This window comes from Pithys albifrons, chromosome 28 (assembly GCF_047495875.1).
Source record: "Pithys albifrons albifrons isolate INPA30051 chromosome 28, PitAlb_v1, whole genome shotgun sequence".
NCBI classification, from domain to species: domain Eukaryota; kingdom Metazoa; phylum Chordata; class Aves; order Passeriformes; family Thamnophilidae; genus Pithys; species Pithys albifrons.
Window position 1 is genome coordinate 5,887,430 of NC_092485.1, and position 16,003 is coordinate 5,903,432.

General features: G+C 55.5%; 1 protein-coding gene across 2 annotated transcripts in view; it reads right to left on the reverse strand.

The window, feature by feature from the left end:
* The window catches only part of FOXP4 (forkhead box P4), a 55,697-nt gene that overhangs the window by 17,712 nt on the left and 21,982 nt on the right, over nucleotides 1-16,003 (reverse strand). For both annotated transcript variants that reach the window (XM_071578508.1, XM_071578507.1), the window contains exons 3-4: nucleotides 9,336-9,425; nucleotides 1,523-1,645 (exon numbers count right to left, since the gene is read on the reverse strand). In XM_071578508.1, the coding sequence (XP_071434609.1) occupies nucleotides 1,523-1,645; nucleotides 9,336-9,425 (213 nt within the window). The remainder of the gene's footprint in view (nucleotides 1-1,522; nucleotides 1,646-9,335; nucleotides 9,426-16,003) is intronic.

A 16,003-nucleotide genomic window follows, 5' to 3' on the forward strand; every position in this document is an offset into this window, starting at 1 on the left:
GGAGGGAAAGGACCCACCAGAGGAGTCAGGGCAGCAGCAAAACCCTGGGCACAGATTCCTAAAGGCTCTGGATCCCCACAGCAGGTGAAATCTCCAAACACTACCAGTGCCAAACCTGCTGCTTGTTTTAATGCCAACCAGCTGTCCCTTAGAAGCAGGCCTGGGTGCTCTGGCACATAACGGTGTTTCAGTAGTGGGGAAACCCCATTTTCAGCGTGGTGGGACCCCAAAACACCCTTGGCAAGTGCAGTGAGAGCCAGGGGGCTCCCAGCTGGGAAGGACCAAGGAGCAGCCACAGCCCCTGTGAGTGCTGGGGGCTCAGCCCTGCACCCCCTCCATGGGCACCCCAGCCCCTCACAGCCCTCTGGTCAAAGCAGAGGGGTTTGCTGTGCCAGTAGAACAGGGACAACCCCCTGGCCCCACGGTGAACCCCGGGAGAGGGTCCCAGTGTCCGCAGGCAGTGCTGGGACCCACCGGCATCGACAGCAGCTCCCCTGGCCCCTGAATAAACTGTGGTGATGGATCTGTGTGTGCAGGGGGAGGTCAGCGAGACCACGGAGCCCTCTCCCACCCGCGCGGGGGCTCAGGAATGTCCCTGTGGATGCCGAGAATCCTTTATCAGCCCGGGCTGACAGCAGCACCCTCTCCGTGCTGCCGGAGCGCAGGTTCGGAGGGGCTGCGTGTTCCCCGCAGAGCCGGCCGGGGCCGGGCAGGAGCGGGAACATTGGGTCAGGGGTGAGAGGTGTGATGTTTGGTTTTCTGCCGGTGGAGAATGCGAGCTATTCCGGCCTGGGTTGTTTAATTTGCAGTCAAACGTGTTTCTTTATCCGGCTCCAAAGAGGCTTGTGGAAGGACCCACCCAGGGTAGTGTTTACCCTTTGTTCTTTCCCTGGGGCCAACCTTGAATCCTTATCAGCCTGTTTGGAGTAAACAGGTACTGGAGGCAGGAGGAAGGGTGTGGAGGATGCTTGTGGGGTTTCTCCCTCTCTCCCTCCTGCTGGCAGGGAGGTGTTTACCCGAGCAGACCTGTTTTGTTTCGGAGTTGAGGTTTGTTATTTTTCTTCTCCTCCTTTTTCTTTCCTCCCTGTCCAACTGAACAGTCCGGAAAAGCCAAGCAGGCCATGGGAAACACACCCACGTGCTCAGGTCTGGAGCTGGACACAGGCACCTGCCCAAGAACCAGCAGTGGCCGCGGGGGCTCTGCTTGGGGTGTGTCAAGCCAAGAGCACCCAACCCAACCACAGCTGTCCCCGGGTGCTGGGCAGCCCCAAACCAGACCTTGTGCAAGAATTTTCCAGGCTTTGAGAGCCTGGCTCAGGGCAGCAACATCTGCCTTTGCCAGCACTGTCAGCACCTGCAGCTGTTTTCATCCCTGGGCATGCTGGGAATCCCCAAGGAAATACGTGGAGAACGCAGGAACCCAGGGAGAAAAGGACCCTTCTGGCCTGCCCACAACAAGCTCCAGCATTCCCAGAGCCCAGTGGGAACTGCTTGGCTGGATCCAGCCCAGGTGCAGCGTTACCTGTTGCAGCATTATCGCCTGCTGCTGCTGCAGGAGGGCCTGGAGCTGGGGCGGAGAGAGGATCTGCTGCATCTGCTGTGGCGTGATCATCTGTGGGGACATCATGGCCACGGACACTGGCACCTGGGAGAGGAAGGACATGTCACCACTCCCCATTCCAGCCCTGGAAAACGCTCCCCAGATGCCAACAGCCTGCAAGTGGCTTCCACCCTGCAGCCTCTCCTGGAACATCCTTCATGTCCCCCATCCCTGCGTCACCTTCAGGTGAAGCCCCTGGTCTGTCCTGGCACACTGAGGCCGCTGCTGGCACACAGCAATGGCAGGGAGATGTCCCGTGGTGGAGCTGGGAACTCCTGGGAGCGTGGGAAGGGTGCTGGGCACTGCTCCTTCCCTTGGGGTCCTCGAGAAAGCAGCGCAGAGGGAAACACAACGGAAGTGGGAAGATACTGATCACCCAAATAACTTTGCAAAGCAGAGCATAGAGGAAGAGGTTACCAGGTTCTCCACAGACACATCAAAGCTTTACCTGCAGCTGACACCAGTAACCCACGTAATTACCATGCCAAGAGGAGGGAGGGCCGAGAGAACCTGCCAGCCCCTGCCTTTGGTTATCAAAACACGGGTCCACACCCCTGACAAAGCTCTGAAGAAGGTGTCAGTGATGGATTCCAGCCCTGACAGATCCTGCCCAGGTGGAGCAATGCTGCCTTCCCAACCATGGCCACCATGGCCTTGTCCCAGTCCTCCACTGACCCCACCAGCCCAAAGCCCTTCCCAAGGCTCTGGACAAACTTATGGCTTCACTGTAATTTTATAACCCTTCCTGGGTGCCCCCTTTTCCCTGGAAAGCAGATGACAGCTGCTGGTCAGGAGCCACCAGCACCCTCCTGCCTGGTAGCCACGGGCTCCTCAAGAGGAACCCAGGAAAAGGCAACTCCTTGGCATGTGGGCTGCAGCAGAACCCAGGCCAGGTTCCTGCTGCAAGCCAAAGATCCAGTTTTGATCCAGACTAAACAACTCCTCATCCCCTCATTCCAAGGTCTCATGACCTCAAAGACCATGGGACAGAGAAACACATCAATTGGCTTCAGAACACCCAGCAAACTCCCACTGAAAGCCTGGATCCTGCCAGACCCTCCTGCCCAGCACTCCCAGTGATGCCCAGACTCCCAGTCTGGACCTGCTGCCTCCCCCTCCAGCCACCCCAGTGGGGATGTGACCACAGAGAGGCCCCATGCAGTCCCTCCCACCCCCAGTGATGGGTGTCTGGCCAGGCTGGAGCGCTCTGACCTTCAAGGGAGATTGCCAAGGCTTATCTATTTACTCAGGCATTCTGCTGGAGGGAGGTGTCAGACATGGATCGAGCTCCATTTGTGATCCCCCCTCCAGCCACCTTCGTGTCAGAGTTATTGATTAATTGCTGTGAGTTCCCACCCAAGGGCTGGGGCTCCTTCCACTGCTCTGGCCGTGGAGGGCTCAGGGGCTGGGGAGCATCCTCAGGAATGAGCCACAGTGCCCTTCGAGGGCTCTGGCACCCACCAGAGAGCCCCAAGCCACCCACAGCAGCAGCACCAGCACAGAGCTGCAGTTTGGGTGCTCAGGTGCTCCGAGCCAGCTGTGCAAAGCCCTTGGCGAACATCTGGGAAGGAGGGAACTGGCGAGGACGGCGAGACAAGCGCGAGCGGGTGCGTGCCCGCTGCCGGCAGCTAAGCATCCTGCTAATTTCCCTTTGCCAATTCATCAGCTGGCAACGTGCTAGGAATGAGAGCCCCTAATTAATTGCTCCTCCACATCCCCCAGCCCGGCGGCCTCCCCGCCCCCCGCGCACGGCCCCTCCAACACGTTTGCTGGCATTTTCAAATCGGAGGCATCCTAATTACCGGAGAGTTATAACACCTTCCATTTCTCGCCCAGCGGACTGACACCCTGTCAAGAGCAAAGAGAATTGCCAGAGGTTTTGACAACACTAATTGCCCCTATAATCTAAAAACACAAAGGAGAGGCGATTAGTCGAGAGGGCCCCAGCTCTCGATCCGACACGAGGTTTTCACAATGTTACAAGAAAACAAAAGTGATGCTTTTTAGAGTTTGATGGCTGCTAACAAAAGCAGAATTATATTTTCATACAACCTTTGTCTGCATTAAATGGCTTTTTCTTCCGCGCTCGGATGCGGAGCTGACACGGGGAAATGGTGGTGGCTTCATGTGGGGCTGAGGTGGGAATGGGGTGAACCAGCGCCCGGTGCTTGCGAGGGTCATCCATGCTCTGCTGCCTCCTCGAGCCCCAGGGGATGCCAAAGCCACATGAAGAATTTTGCCACAGCATGAAAAACATCCCTCTCCCAGTGAAGGTTTCCAGGGAGAGCAGGAACTTTCTTTAGTTAAAGGGGAAATTCCCACTTCCAGCCAGTTTTGCTCCCACTGCAGACACTCACCCCAGGCATCAGGGCTTGGAAGGTTCCGGTGCTGCCATCAGGTCTGGCTTGACCCCAGTGTGGGCCAGCAGAGCCCAGGGCTGGGTTCTCTGCCTCAGGGTCTGGTGACAGTCCCAGCTGCTTCTGTTGGGGACAGTGACAGCTGCTGCCCCAGCAAAACGAGAGTGGGATGGAAATGTCCACCCCAACCTGGCCAAAAGCCCCACAGGGGCACCCATTGGCCACTGATCTGCCAGTGGGGAGAGTGAGGGCACAGTGTGGCCTCTGGGACACTCCTTCACCTGCAGCCAGGGCACTCAGTGACCACTGGTGTGCAAGATACCCCATGGCAGGAAACGAGGCCAGTCTGGCATCCCTGGATAACAGGAGCTCTGGGCAACAATCACCTCAAAACCTGAAGCCAGGTGGACATGGCAGTCAACAAAGCCAGCAAGAGCCAAAGGGCACCAGAAGGGTGGCACGAGGGGTGAGTGTCACCCAGCTGCCTCCTCCACACCCCGTCCACCCCCAGGCGCTGGAGCAGCCGGGGAATGTCCTCACACCCACCCGGCACATCCCTCGGGAAGCAGGTCCCAGCAGTGCCTGGTCCTCGGCTGACGCGTCACGAGCTGGCATCTGCCAGACACCGAGTCAGGAAGGGTTTGACTCACGCCTTGGCCAGCTGCCACTCCACAGAACTGCTTACTAACAGCTCGGGCTGCTCCCAGAAACACCCGGCGCTGCTCGGGCTGCCCAGCGGCATCTCCAGGGGCTGATTTTCCAGGCAGAGCCGGCTGCAATCCCTGCGTGCCACAGGACGGGGCGGGCACGGAGCAGCAGGCAGTGGGTGGAAAACGAGGCAGGTATTCCAGGGAAGCTCGGTGTGAGTGCCAAAGCCGGCTGAGGGAACCAGGATTTGGTGGGTGGAATGCAGCAGGATGGGGAGCAAGGCTCTTAAGAGAAATTTTTCTTAGATTTTTTTCTTTTTTTATGGGAAGCAGATTGAACTGCCAGGCCTGAGGCAGAGCAGGGGAAGCCACGGCCCGACGGCTGCTCTTGGCTCTCAGCACTGTGGGGCTGCCAGAGGGACGGTGCCCTCCTGACCCCAGGGACAGCTGGCTTGGCACAGCCTGGGGACATCCTCTGTCAGCCCGTGGTTTGCTCAGCCTCAAAGCATCCCTGCTCCGACCGTCACCTCCCAGCTGTGCTGTCACCCACGCCAGGAGGTCACCACAAGAGCCACGATGTCCCCGGGGAGCGGGGGCAGCACGTCACCGCTGCTACGGGAAGGAGCATCTCTTGGTCCACACCTCAACCACACCTAAACCACATATCCCAGCTCCATCACCAGGGCAGGCACAGCCCAGGCCTTGTTCCCACCATCCCTGCTGACCAGGGGGGCTCTGGGACCACTGGGATGAACACACCTCTCCCTGTGCACAGCAGAAGTTTGGGATGATCGGAACTTCCCACAGATCCCAAGGCTGCACATCCTTGCTCTGATCTAATCTTGGAGTTCAATTCCCCATTAGAAACAATAGAAAAGATGTTTGCGTTGTTTTTTTCCTAATTTTAAACACCTTTTTCAAATCAAAACCCAACAGAAACAAATAGAGGAGGTCAGGAATAGAAGGGGGAAACAACGACCAGTAGCAGCTTCGAGTTCTGCTGGTTTAGGGGCAGGAGATGAGCAAATGCCCACCCCAGAGCATCCACTTCTCACAGAAGGGCAAACCAAATCCCTCAGGCACATCCAGGCGTCCTCTCCTCACTCAGCATCCCTGGGTGAGCACCAACACCCAGCTGGCTCCGACCGTCTGCAAGAGCTCTGAGTGCCTGGGGCCAGGCACTGATGCCACTGACACTGATGTGACCCCAGCCATGGTTTCTAAATCCTGAGGGTGGCACAGGGCCACCCAAACACTGCTCTGGCTTCCCTCCACTCACACCACGCTGCGTGTGAACCTCACCAAGATGGGACAGAGACCATGGACCAAAATCTACCCAGGGTCAGAGGACAAACTAAGCTCAACTCCATGTGGTTCTGAGGCTGTGGATTGTTCTACAAACCCTCTGAGCAGACTCAGCATCAAAGGACTGATTGCCCTGGGCGGGGGGGCTGGCAGGAGGAGGGCAAGGGGAGGCACAGGGCAAGCAGGCACCAAAGTGGAGGACACCAGGCTCTGATGTTCAGCTTCATGTAAAGAAAAGGAGGAATCAATCCCTAGAGTGTTCAGCCCAACGTGCATCCTCATTAGTGCATCCTTGTTAGCACGGTGTTCCCACCAGGGAGGCACTTATGGCACGTGGCTGGGCTCCAGGAAGCTGGAAGGAGTTGGCTGGGGACACTGGCAGCAGAGGTGACAGCACTGGAGTGCCCACAGCCCCCTCCTTGGTGAGCCCCTGACCCCGGCATCACCCAGGCAGGGTCCCTGGGGGACACGCCACCTCCATGGGGTGCTGGCCCAGCTCATCACACTGATCAGTCTACAGGGGCTGAAGTGACTCTGCTCCTCTGTTACTCCAAAATGCCAATCCCAGAGTGGGATGGCAGCAGTGGCTCTGGGCTGGCAGAGCCAGGGGCTCCAGGAAGCAGGAGTGGGAGTGAGGATGGACAGTGATGCTGCAAGTTCAAATGGAAAAATGTAGCGCGGCGCGAGCCGAGACGGACGGGCTGCTGCATTTGTTCCTGGAGAGGGAACGCAGAAGGGCTGGTATTGATCTGTCTTCATTACCCATTTCACTCAAGTTTCAAATCAACAAAATACACTTTTCCGCTCCGCTGCCCTCCCCGCGCAGCAGACAAAAGAAAAGCAATTTCCCGCAGTTTGCTCCAAACTCCTCTGCCTTCCCCTGGTGCCCTCCAGCCCCTCTCTCTCCCCTTTCAGCAAGTTGCTCCCACCGGGGCTGGGAGACCCCCAGCTCTGAGGGCTGAGCTGGGCAGGGACCACAAAGAAGGCACCCCATCATTCCATGGAGGCACCAAGCCAGACTGAGAGCACGGGGTGCCGCCTTTCCAAACATGCTCCAGCACCTCGTTCCATGGGGTTTATGAGATCCCAGCAGGAACCCCAGGGAGATCTGCTGCTCCCACCCCTCCCATGCAGGATGGGAACACCCTGCAGACCATCAGCACCAAAAGCCCCCAAATGCAATACTTTGTCAGCACCTGCCAAGTTTCCAAGAGTTTTAAAGTTGCAGAGAAATAAAACCATTTCTGTATGTTTTAAAACACCCAAAGGTGGGGGAGTTTGCCTTTTTTTAGCTGCAGCTGTAACTCCAAGTTCAGTGTGAGGCTCTCCACACACACCTCCAGGCATCTGGGGGGAGAGATGGTCCATACTGCAAACAAACCCAAACCCCAGGATGCTATGGAGCCCAGCAGCTCCCTGGTTGTTTTTAAGCACACGCTGTCAGGAATGTCATTAATATTCCTGCTGGCTTGGTGCCCTGAAAATGTCCTGTCCCCATCAGTGGAGTGACAGGGAGAGTGCACAGAGTGGGCCAAGCATGGGGGGTCTGTGGTGCTCCTGGGCATGGGGGCTCCTGCTCTCCCTGCCAGCACTGGGACCCTCCCACTCCCTCCCCCTGGGACCAGGGGCCAATTGCTGGCTGGCACAGAGATGAGGGGAGGCCATGGACACAACTTCTCCCCACTCCCCAAAATACCCAACCGGTGTGAAAATCCATTCCCCAATCTTGGGGGGCTGCTCATCCACAGGCAAAGTCTGCAGGACCCCAGGCTGGCACCCCAAGGACACTCCAGTTCTCAAACATTTCCATGGCCCTCCCATCCTGCTGCACTCCCTGCTCCCTCCCCAGCCAGGGGCTGCTGTGCTGGGACCCAGCCTTCCTCCTCCTGCTGTCCTGGCCAGTCTCATCCACACCACTCTCCCGTTAGATAAACTTCCTTTCAAAGGAGTCTGCTTAATCCTCTATCTCCCCTCGCTCGGATCCCGCTCCAGCGCCGGCAGCGGGGGGAGGAAGAGCCGCTCGCTGCTGAGTTATGAGCTATTTCTGACTCACGTCTACAACTTTCACAAGTCCTTTTGCAACACAGAAAGGGAGGAGGGGAGAGGAAGGATCCAGTTTGCTCCAGCAAAGCCGTTGGCCAGATGGGCAGGGAGGGGAGGCTGGAGAGCAGCAGGGGAGGGAGGACGGGATGTGCGGCGAGAGGCAGCGCGTGAATCCAGTCAGGAATACGGTGGGGAGAGGACAAGGGATGGGCAGAAGGAGTGCAGGGACACACACCCACGGAGGGGAGTGAGGCGCCGGTTACCGGAATCTGACTTCACCCTCGCTCGCCTTTGTCCTCTGCAGACATTTTCCATGCAGTGACTGCATTTCCTTCCTGCGAGCACCACTGGAAAAAGCCGCCTGTTTGTGCCGCAGGAGCCCTGACTAATTCCCACTGCTCGTACCCAGCTGCTGCTTCCCGACCTAGAGGGGCAGCCGAGGGGTCAGGGCTGCCCTGGCCCCCGTGAGCCCCAGCACTTGCTGCCCACTGGCTCAGACATTCCCTGGCTCCCCAAGCCAGGAGAGCAGCCCAGGATTGCCCAGGCCACCCCGGCTCTCGCTGCCTTCCCACTGCCACACATGGCTCAGCCTGGCACAGGCAGGACCTCCAGCTCCAAGAGCACTTGTGCTAATTACTTTCCTTTGTTAATTAAACCCACGTGGCTCTAATAAGGTAACCTGCTGTTCTTCGATAAATTTAATTAGCCTGAAGGGAGAACCCCTCCACACAGCTATTTAAATTGTCACTTTTCATCGCTTGGGCTTTGCTTCTTTCTGCCTCCCCTCTCTCCAGATTTCACCCCTCTTCTGCTCCGTCCCTTCCCATTTTCAGGCCCTTTCCTTTGGCAGAGCAGTGGAGGAAAGGGCTGGTCCGCCCACCCCCTCAGGAGCAGGATGCTGTGCCCACCCAAAGCCCTGTTTTCCTGGCAGTGCTACAAATCCCACCTCAACTGGGCCTCTGTCCATCCCCACAGCTGTCCCACGTGGGAGGACCTGCCCTGGCTCCTGCCCCTTATCCAGCCCCTGTGCCACACTTACAGCACCCAGCATTGATTCTGGGGCGCCCCAACCCTGGCAAACTCTGTGCCTCCCTGTCCAAAATGCTGTCCCAAGGTATGGTGACCTTCCCTCCCTGACCCTTTACCCTCTGGAGCCAGCCCAGCCCTTCCTTGGCATCGCCCTTTCCCAACACATCAGCACAAAATGGGGACCACACCTCCCAAAAGAAACCTCCCAAGAAATTTTGGAAGCTTTGCACAGGATTAACTCTGTGTGCTTCTGGAGTGCTCCAGCCACCCCAAGCACGGAGGTGACACATGGACTGTCCCACACCTGCAGCCCAGCCCTAAGAAGGGGTAACGGGGACACGTCTTGGGGCTCACCTGCACCGCTGGCTGCTTGCCCTCGTTGCTGCTGGGGGAGCTCAGCCCCGTGGCCTGCTGCAGCAGGAACTGGCGTGCCACCTGGAGAGCCTGCAAGAGAGACACAGCACAGTGGGCAGGAGGAAGGCTGCCCTCTTCCTCCTCCTCCTCTGGGCACACCCCGCCTCCAGCTCCCCGAGGGGCTGGACTGGTTCTCCATGGGTTTGGTTCATGGGGTGTGAGGATGCACGAGGAGGGCAGCGCTCCCTGACTCCCTCCTACCACACCAGTATGACCAGTACATCCCATTACAGGCCACCACTATTCCTGCCCCCAGAGCCATGGAAGGCCAGGGGAACCTGGGGGCAATTCCATCCTCCTGCAGAAATCCCCATCCCATCCTCAGCAGTCAGTGGGTCCAGGATCCCTGTGCCACTGGTGGATTGGTACAAGGGTCGTTTCCAGACTCCAGCCCTGGTACAGGCATCGTCTGGCCAGGCACAACCAGCACCTGACCAAAGCTCCAGCTCCTGACTGGTTTACTCCACCCCTGCATGGAGCCACCACCACAGTTCTGCTGCTGCTGATGTCCCTCAAGTCTAAAGCCATTGTGTGTATTTAATTTTACATCTGACTGTTACACTGGAGCAGCAGAAAGTTCCAGCCCCCACCCAGACTCAGGTGAGGCCAAGTGGAGGATCACACCCTGAATCAATCCCTGAACGTGTCTGCACAGAGTTGGTGACGAAGGAGTCCAGCAACTCACACAAGGAACCACCACAAACCCTGCTTATTTCTAGAGGTTTTTGCCTAGAAAAGCAACGGGTTTCCTTAAAGTGTTCACAGGGGTGAAGGCATTTCACTGGGAATCACATAACAGGCAAAAGAGGGAGAAACCAACATAAAACGCTAAAATATACTTGTGAAACACACACAGGCAAAAGCAAGCAGTGCACAACACTGTGGGCAGCTGGAGAAAGCAGGGGAAATGAAGGAAAATCCTGTGAAGAGACAGGGAGGAGAGAGGAGCAAGTGTGAGCTGAGAAAAGGAGCTGGGAGCCAGGGGAAGAAATAGAGCTCTAAGGAAAACAATCCACTGCTCCCAGACCCGCTTCCTCGTTCACTCCCTATTTCTGCTTTTAAAGAATTCTATTCCTTCCTTCTGGGTTTTTTGGGGGGGCACATTTATGAACAAGCAGGGTATTGTAGCCCTGCCTGCAGGGCAGGGCTGTGCCAGAGCCAGCACGGGGGCAGAGCCGGTGGGTCCCCACCTGTCACCCCCCATAAATCCCTGCCTGGCTTCCAGGAGGGGCTGCTTGGTAATTCCCTGTGTTTCCAGCTGTAAAGAAGAAAGCCCCAGCCTGTGCACTGCCTCTTCATCCCTCCCCAAATCCACCTGCACATGGAGCAGCACTGCCCGTGGCACCCGTGGATGCACTTCAATGTCCCAGTGACCTAAACCAAGGAGCACCCACAGCACGCCCAGACAGGGCCACTCCTCAAAGGGAGCACCCAAGAAAACTGATTCTCTGCCTTTTAGGTCCCATTTTAGGCCCCCTCCGTGCTCCTTTGCCCAGGGGCTTCTTGGGAAGAGCATATGAACAGTTCTAAAGCAAAGGATGCCCAAGTTGTACCATGTTATTTTTTGGTGGATAAATCCACCCAAACTGCTCTGAGCAGGTGGACAGGTACTGCAAGTGCACTTGCAAAAGGAGAGGGAATTTAAAGTTGCTGCTGAATCTTGAGGCTGAGCAAAGGGTTTAACAGATGCAGCTTTACTTCTGTCATTAAAAAATTATAATCTCACAGCAAGAGGCCCAAACCCAACAGCTGTGCCCCAAATGCAGCACTGGGCACCCTCTGTCCTGTCCAGCTGTGTTTGTCCCCTTTGTACAAACCAAACAGCCCCAAGAAAGTAAAAAAACCAAGGAGTTCAAAAGCAGCCAGATCCTAATCTTATATTCCTACAGCAAACTACCAGGGCTGAATCCCAGGATTGCTCCCAGGATTGCTCAGCACTGGCACATCCACAGCTGCCCCATGGCCACCAGAAGTCACTGAGGGGATACTCACTGACAGCCACTAACCTGCACACTCACTTTATCAAGACAATTAAAAACTAAAATCCCTGAGGACAACCATGGCAATTCACTGCTGGGAGTGGCTGCTGGAAGGAGCCCGTGGTGCAGACCCCGGAGCTGCCACAGCCCCAGCACAAGGAGTGTCTCTCCATGGGCATGTTATTTCCCTGTTATTACCAGGAATAGATGTGCATCAGTAATGCGAACACAAAAACCATGTGACAGTTATGACAGCTCAAGGTCTGATATTTTAATTACTTTTTGAAATGAAAACAGTAATTCCAGTTAAAAGCCACGGGTGGAGGAATTCAGTCGGCAGCTGCTCAGCGCCAGGTCCAAGGCACCCACCAGGATGGGTGCTGGACCATGGCTGCATCCTCTATCCATGCACCAACTGCCTGAGCTTTACCTGCCTTTCCATGTGTCCAGAGGTGTCCATGGATTTGTTTCTCCACGTGCACCATGTGAAACTCCTGAGCTGTTTGTAAGGACCTCACAGAGGTGACGCAGCGAGGCAGGTCCTGCCCCAGCCCAGCAAAAATCAGTGGACGAGGAATAGAAAATACAGCAAAGAGGGGAAAAACCAGAAGGGACATAATTCCAGCACAAAGTGCCACACGGGACTTCTCCCAGCATTTCTCTTTCCAAACCCAAACACTGGCTGGTGCCACCGAGCCCCCGACGCCCGCCCGGCTCGGCCCCACCGCGCCGCCTCTCAGGGGGGAATTTAATTCACTCCCCGCTGGCTCTCTCACTTTGTTGTGCTCTGAAGCACGAAATTACAAGATTTACAGGAAAAAAAATGACATGGCCTTACAATTGCACACAGGGGCCTCTCTGCCAGAGCCCTGGAGCTGCCCCCTCCTCCCCTCCCCACCGCCCGGCAGCGATTCCCACTCCAGCCCAAGCTGGGCTCAGCCTGCAAACGAGGGAGGAAAACCTGTTGCAGGGCTGCACAAAGCACGTGGAGCAGCAAGGATGGAATTTCGGGATGCAGAGCACTTGTTGCCCTCACAGGGCAGGAGGAGCAGCCCAGGGGCTGGGAGATAAAGTTTCCGTAGGGATGAGGAAGGAAAGTGTCACCCACAGGCCCTTCCTGGGGCTGAGATGGGAAAGCAGAAGGAAGAGCCTCCCCATGGGATGGGATTTCACCCCCTGGCCCTGTGAACCAGAGAAAAAATGATTTTTTAAAAAAAGCCCATCTCTTGCTGCATGGTGTTATTCAGGAGTCATTAGCGTGGTACCCGTAACTGGGAATGAATGGGTTGTGTCAGCTCCTGGATGGCTCACTTTGATCAGCAAATTATCCCATAAAAAGTTTGTCATGTCTCAGGCACATCCAGAGCTGATGTGGTTTGGCTTTGCCCTCCCCACGAGCAGCAGCACATTCCAGGGCTGAGGAAGAGGAAGGTGACCCAGGCTGGGGAAGGCCCTCGACTCCCTCCGGCTGTGTGGGGACAGAACACAGCACAGACTGCATGGAGAGATGGGAGATGCTGGAATGTGTGTGCTGGGATGCAGAGGGGCTCCATAAATAAACCATGCTGGGATTAACTCCAGGTGTGGGGAAGGTTCTGTCCCAGCACACACACCCTGCCAGGACCTGCTCAAAGCTGCTCTTGCAGCACCAGGATGCTCATCTCCCATCTCACCCTGCAAACACCAAATCCATCCAGTCCACTGGATCATCCCTGATGGGGAAGAAATAGGTCAAGAGGTTCAAAAAAGTTCGGAAAAGATGGAGACATCCACAGGTCTTCCTGAAAAGCATAAGCCTCAGCCTCCCAAAAAGAACCCCAAAACCAAGAGCAAGTAAACAAAAAAACCCCAAAACCCAAAAATCCCCCACCAAAAATGGAAAACCTTGCCCAGGGTACTTTAAACTCCTTTATTTACCAGTTATTTCACTTCAAGGGGACAGAGTTTTTAATTTCACCCAGCAGTGCTTGGACGCTCCAGCTGCTGGAGCCACGACCAGGGGCAGCACCACGGGAATTGCTGCCCAAAATTAGCTGAGGGATCTTCTACCTGGATCAGAGCTTTACATGGGATTTTAGCCTCCAATGAGTGAAAAACCACCTGAAAATGACATTAAATCAAGAATTTTCCAAGGAAAGCGAATCTGAGAGAGAGTTTGTATCTTCCCTTTTCCCTCCAATCCTTTTGGAGAGTGGAAAGAGGTTGGGAAGGGATGAAAAAGTGGCAAGAAAAGAAAAAGGAAGATTTTTTACACTAACCTCATAAAAATGACATCGTCACATTCCAGAATTAGAGCCATTAAAACAACACACACGGATATTTTTAGCTGGATATTAACAGTAAATGATGCCATATTGAGGAGCACTTCCACCAGCCCAGCCCCAGCCTCTCTTAACCAGAACCAAATGGCTCCAAGAGATCCAGATTAACGAAAATGACACAATTCTACACAAGGAAATAAAAAAAAGGAATAGTTTTTACACCCAGCTCCATGTCTGTGTCCCAGCCCCAGCTGTTCTCCCCTGCTCTAATGCTCCTGGACTTGATTTCTCTGCTCTTGCCTTCCCAATCCTCGCAGGCGAGGGGTTAAACCCACCCCACTAATGAGGAACACAAGAACACGCTCCTGACAATCCCACCCCAGGTGAAAAAAGGAGAAAAAACAGGAAAAAAAGGCTCCTGCATTTGTTCTCAGTAAAATATGAAATATGAATCATGGAAGCAAATAGAGAGATGAGTTTAAGTGCTCCAGCCTCGTTTTTATCTTAAATACCCTAATAATAGAGGATTACACAATATATTTGAGATGTGATCACATGTTTTATGGAATGGTATCTCTCTGAGGGCAGCAAAGTGCCTCCCCCATCCACACCCTTCCTCAACTCCCAAAAAAGTCCCATTTGGTTCTCCTCAAAAACAAGCCTTATTTTTGTTTATTATTCCCCATTTCTTTGACGTCTGTCTGCAATAAACTACAATTTTTATGTATTTTTGCATAATAAAATAACACCAAGCAATGCTAGAGCAGCTGGATTTTCCAGATGGCTCCTTTTCCGTGGATTGCAAGTTGGAAGAAGCCACTGTGCAGTGCTGGGCTGGGGGATTTTCCCCATGACCCCCCCAGGACATCCCTGCTCAAGCAACTCCCACTTTTCAGACCTGCACCCCAAAGCTGCAACAAGCCCCAAGCCCCAAGCCCCAGGCTCTCTGCAGCCCACGGACTTAAAACTCAGCCCCAGGAGAAGAGCTGGAAACCTGGGATTTATAGCAGGAGTTCAAGGAAACGTGGAGAAACCCAAATTAAGGGAGAGCAGCCCCCGCTGCCTGTGCAAAGCCCACCCGTGGGTCTCCCCTGTCCCTGTGCCACTCCTGCCACCCAAACCAGAGGATCCCACCACAGGGATGTGCCTCCCCCAGCACTCCCTGCCCCCGTTTCCTGCCCAGCCTTCCTCTGCCGGGAATGAGGTGTGGGCAGGAGGGGCCAGTGGGGCCGTTGGAGCCTGGCAGTGCCGGAGGTCCCAGCACGTTCCCACAGCAACGGCGGGGGGGTCCTGTGCCCTCCGTGCCCTCCGTGCCCCCGGCCGACCTCTCCCCTCCGCCAGCGCCGGCACAATGCGGGCGCCTATTCAGCCTTTGCAGCCCAATCCCACCATTGAAATCCAAGGATTTAACCCCATCCCAGCCCCTGTGCTGCGGGAGAGGGAGGCAGGGAGCGGGGTGCCCTTTCCCTACCCTGTCTCCTCCTCTCCTGCTCTCCCTTCAGGCACTCTGGACCACGGGATGCTCTGAAGTCACATGGATTGGGAAGGAAGGACGGATGAGGATGGTGGTGATGGAACACTGTGATCTGCAGTGGGGCAGAGCTGGCACTGAGCTGGCAGGCCCTGTCTCAGCAAAGCAGGCTGGTGCTGCCAAACATTCACGGCCTCTTGCTCTGGGGATGCCCCAGAGGTCACAAAACAGCCTTGGGGGAGGCCCTGAGCACTCAGTGACACCCTCACTATCCTCAGGCTCCCACCCAGGACACCCACCTCCAGCAGCACCCTCTGAGAGGAGTTTTGATCCAAAAAGTCCCTGCAAAGAACTGTCTGGGCTTACCCTTTCAAGGGGCTGCAGGCACTGGAGAAGGTCAAAACCAGCCAAAAATGGGGCAGAGCACAAGCCCTTGGAGCTGCATCGCCCAAACAAATCCCCACAGACACAGAGCTTGGTGGCCCTACAAGCCCAGGTGGAGTGGTGGCTTTCCACCCCTCCAGGCTCCTGAATGTTTCTTGGAGATTTCATAAAGTTCAATAAGAACAAGGATTGAGTACCAACATTTCAGGAGCTGGAATGGAGGAGTGATCAGTCAGGAATAGTCCAATGGTCTGAGAACCTGGGGCGAATGCTGGATGCTCCTGAGGATGGTGCAAAGCCTTCATAAGGCACCTAATTGCCCAAAACTCCTGATATGGGGACATTTATTCCTGACCCCAGCTGGTGCTCAGCCTGCTCCTTGAAGCAAGAAGATTTATGATCCTCAGGATTGGTCCTCCCCCTTCCCAAGGTGCTGTCACTACAGACACCATTTGGTTTTCGAAGTTCACCAAACCCTCTGCCTTAATAATTCCATGTGCCAACGAGTTTCTC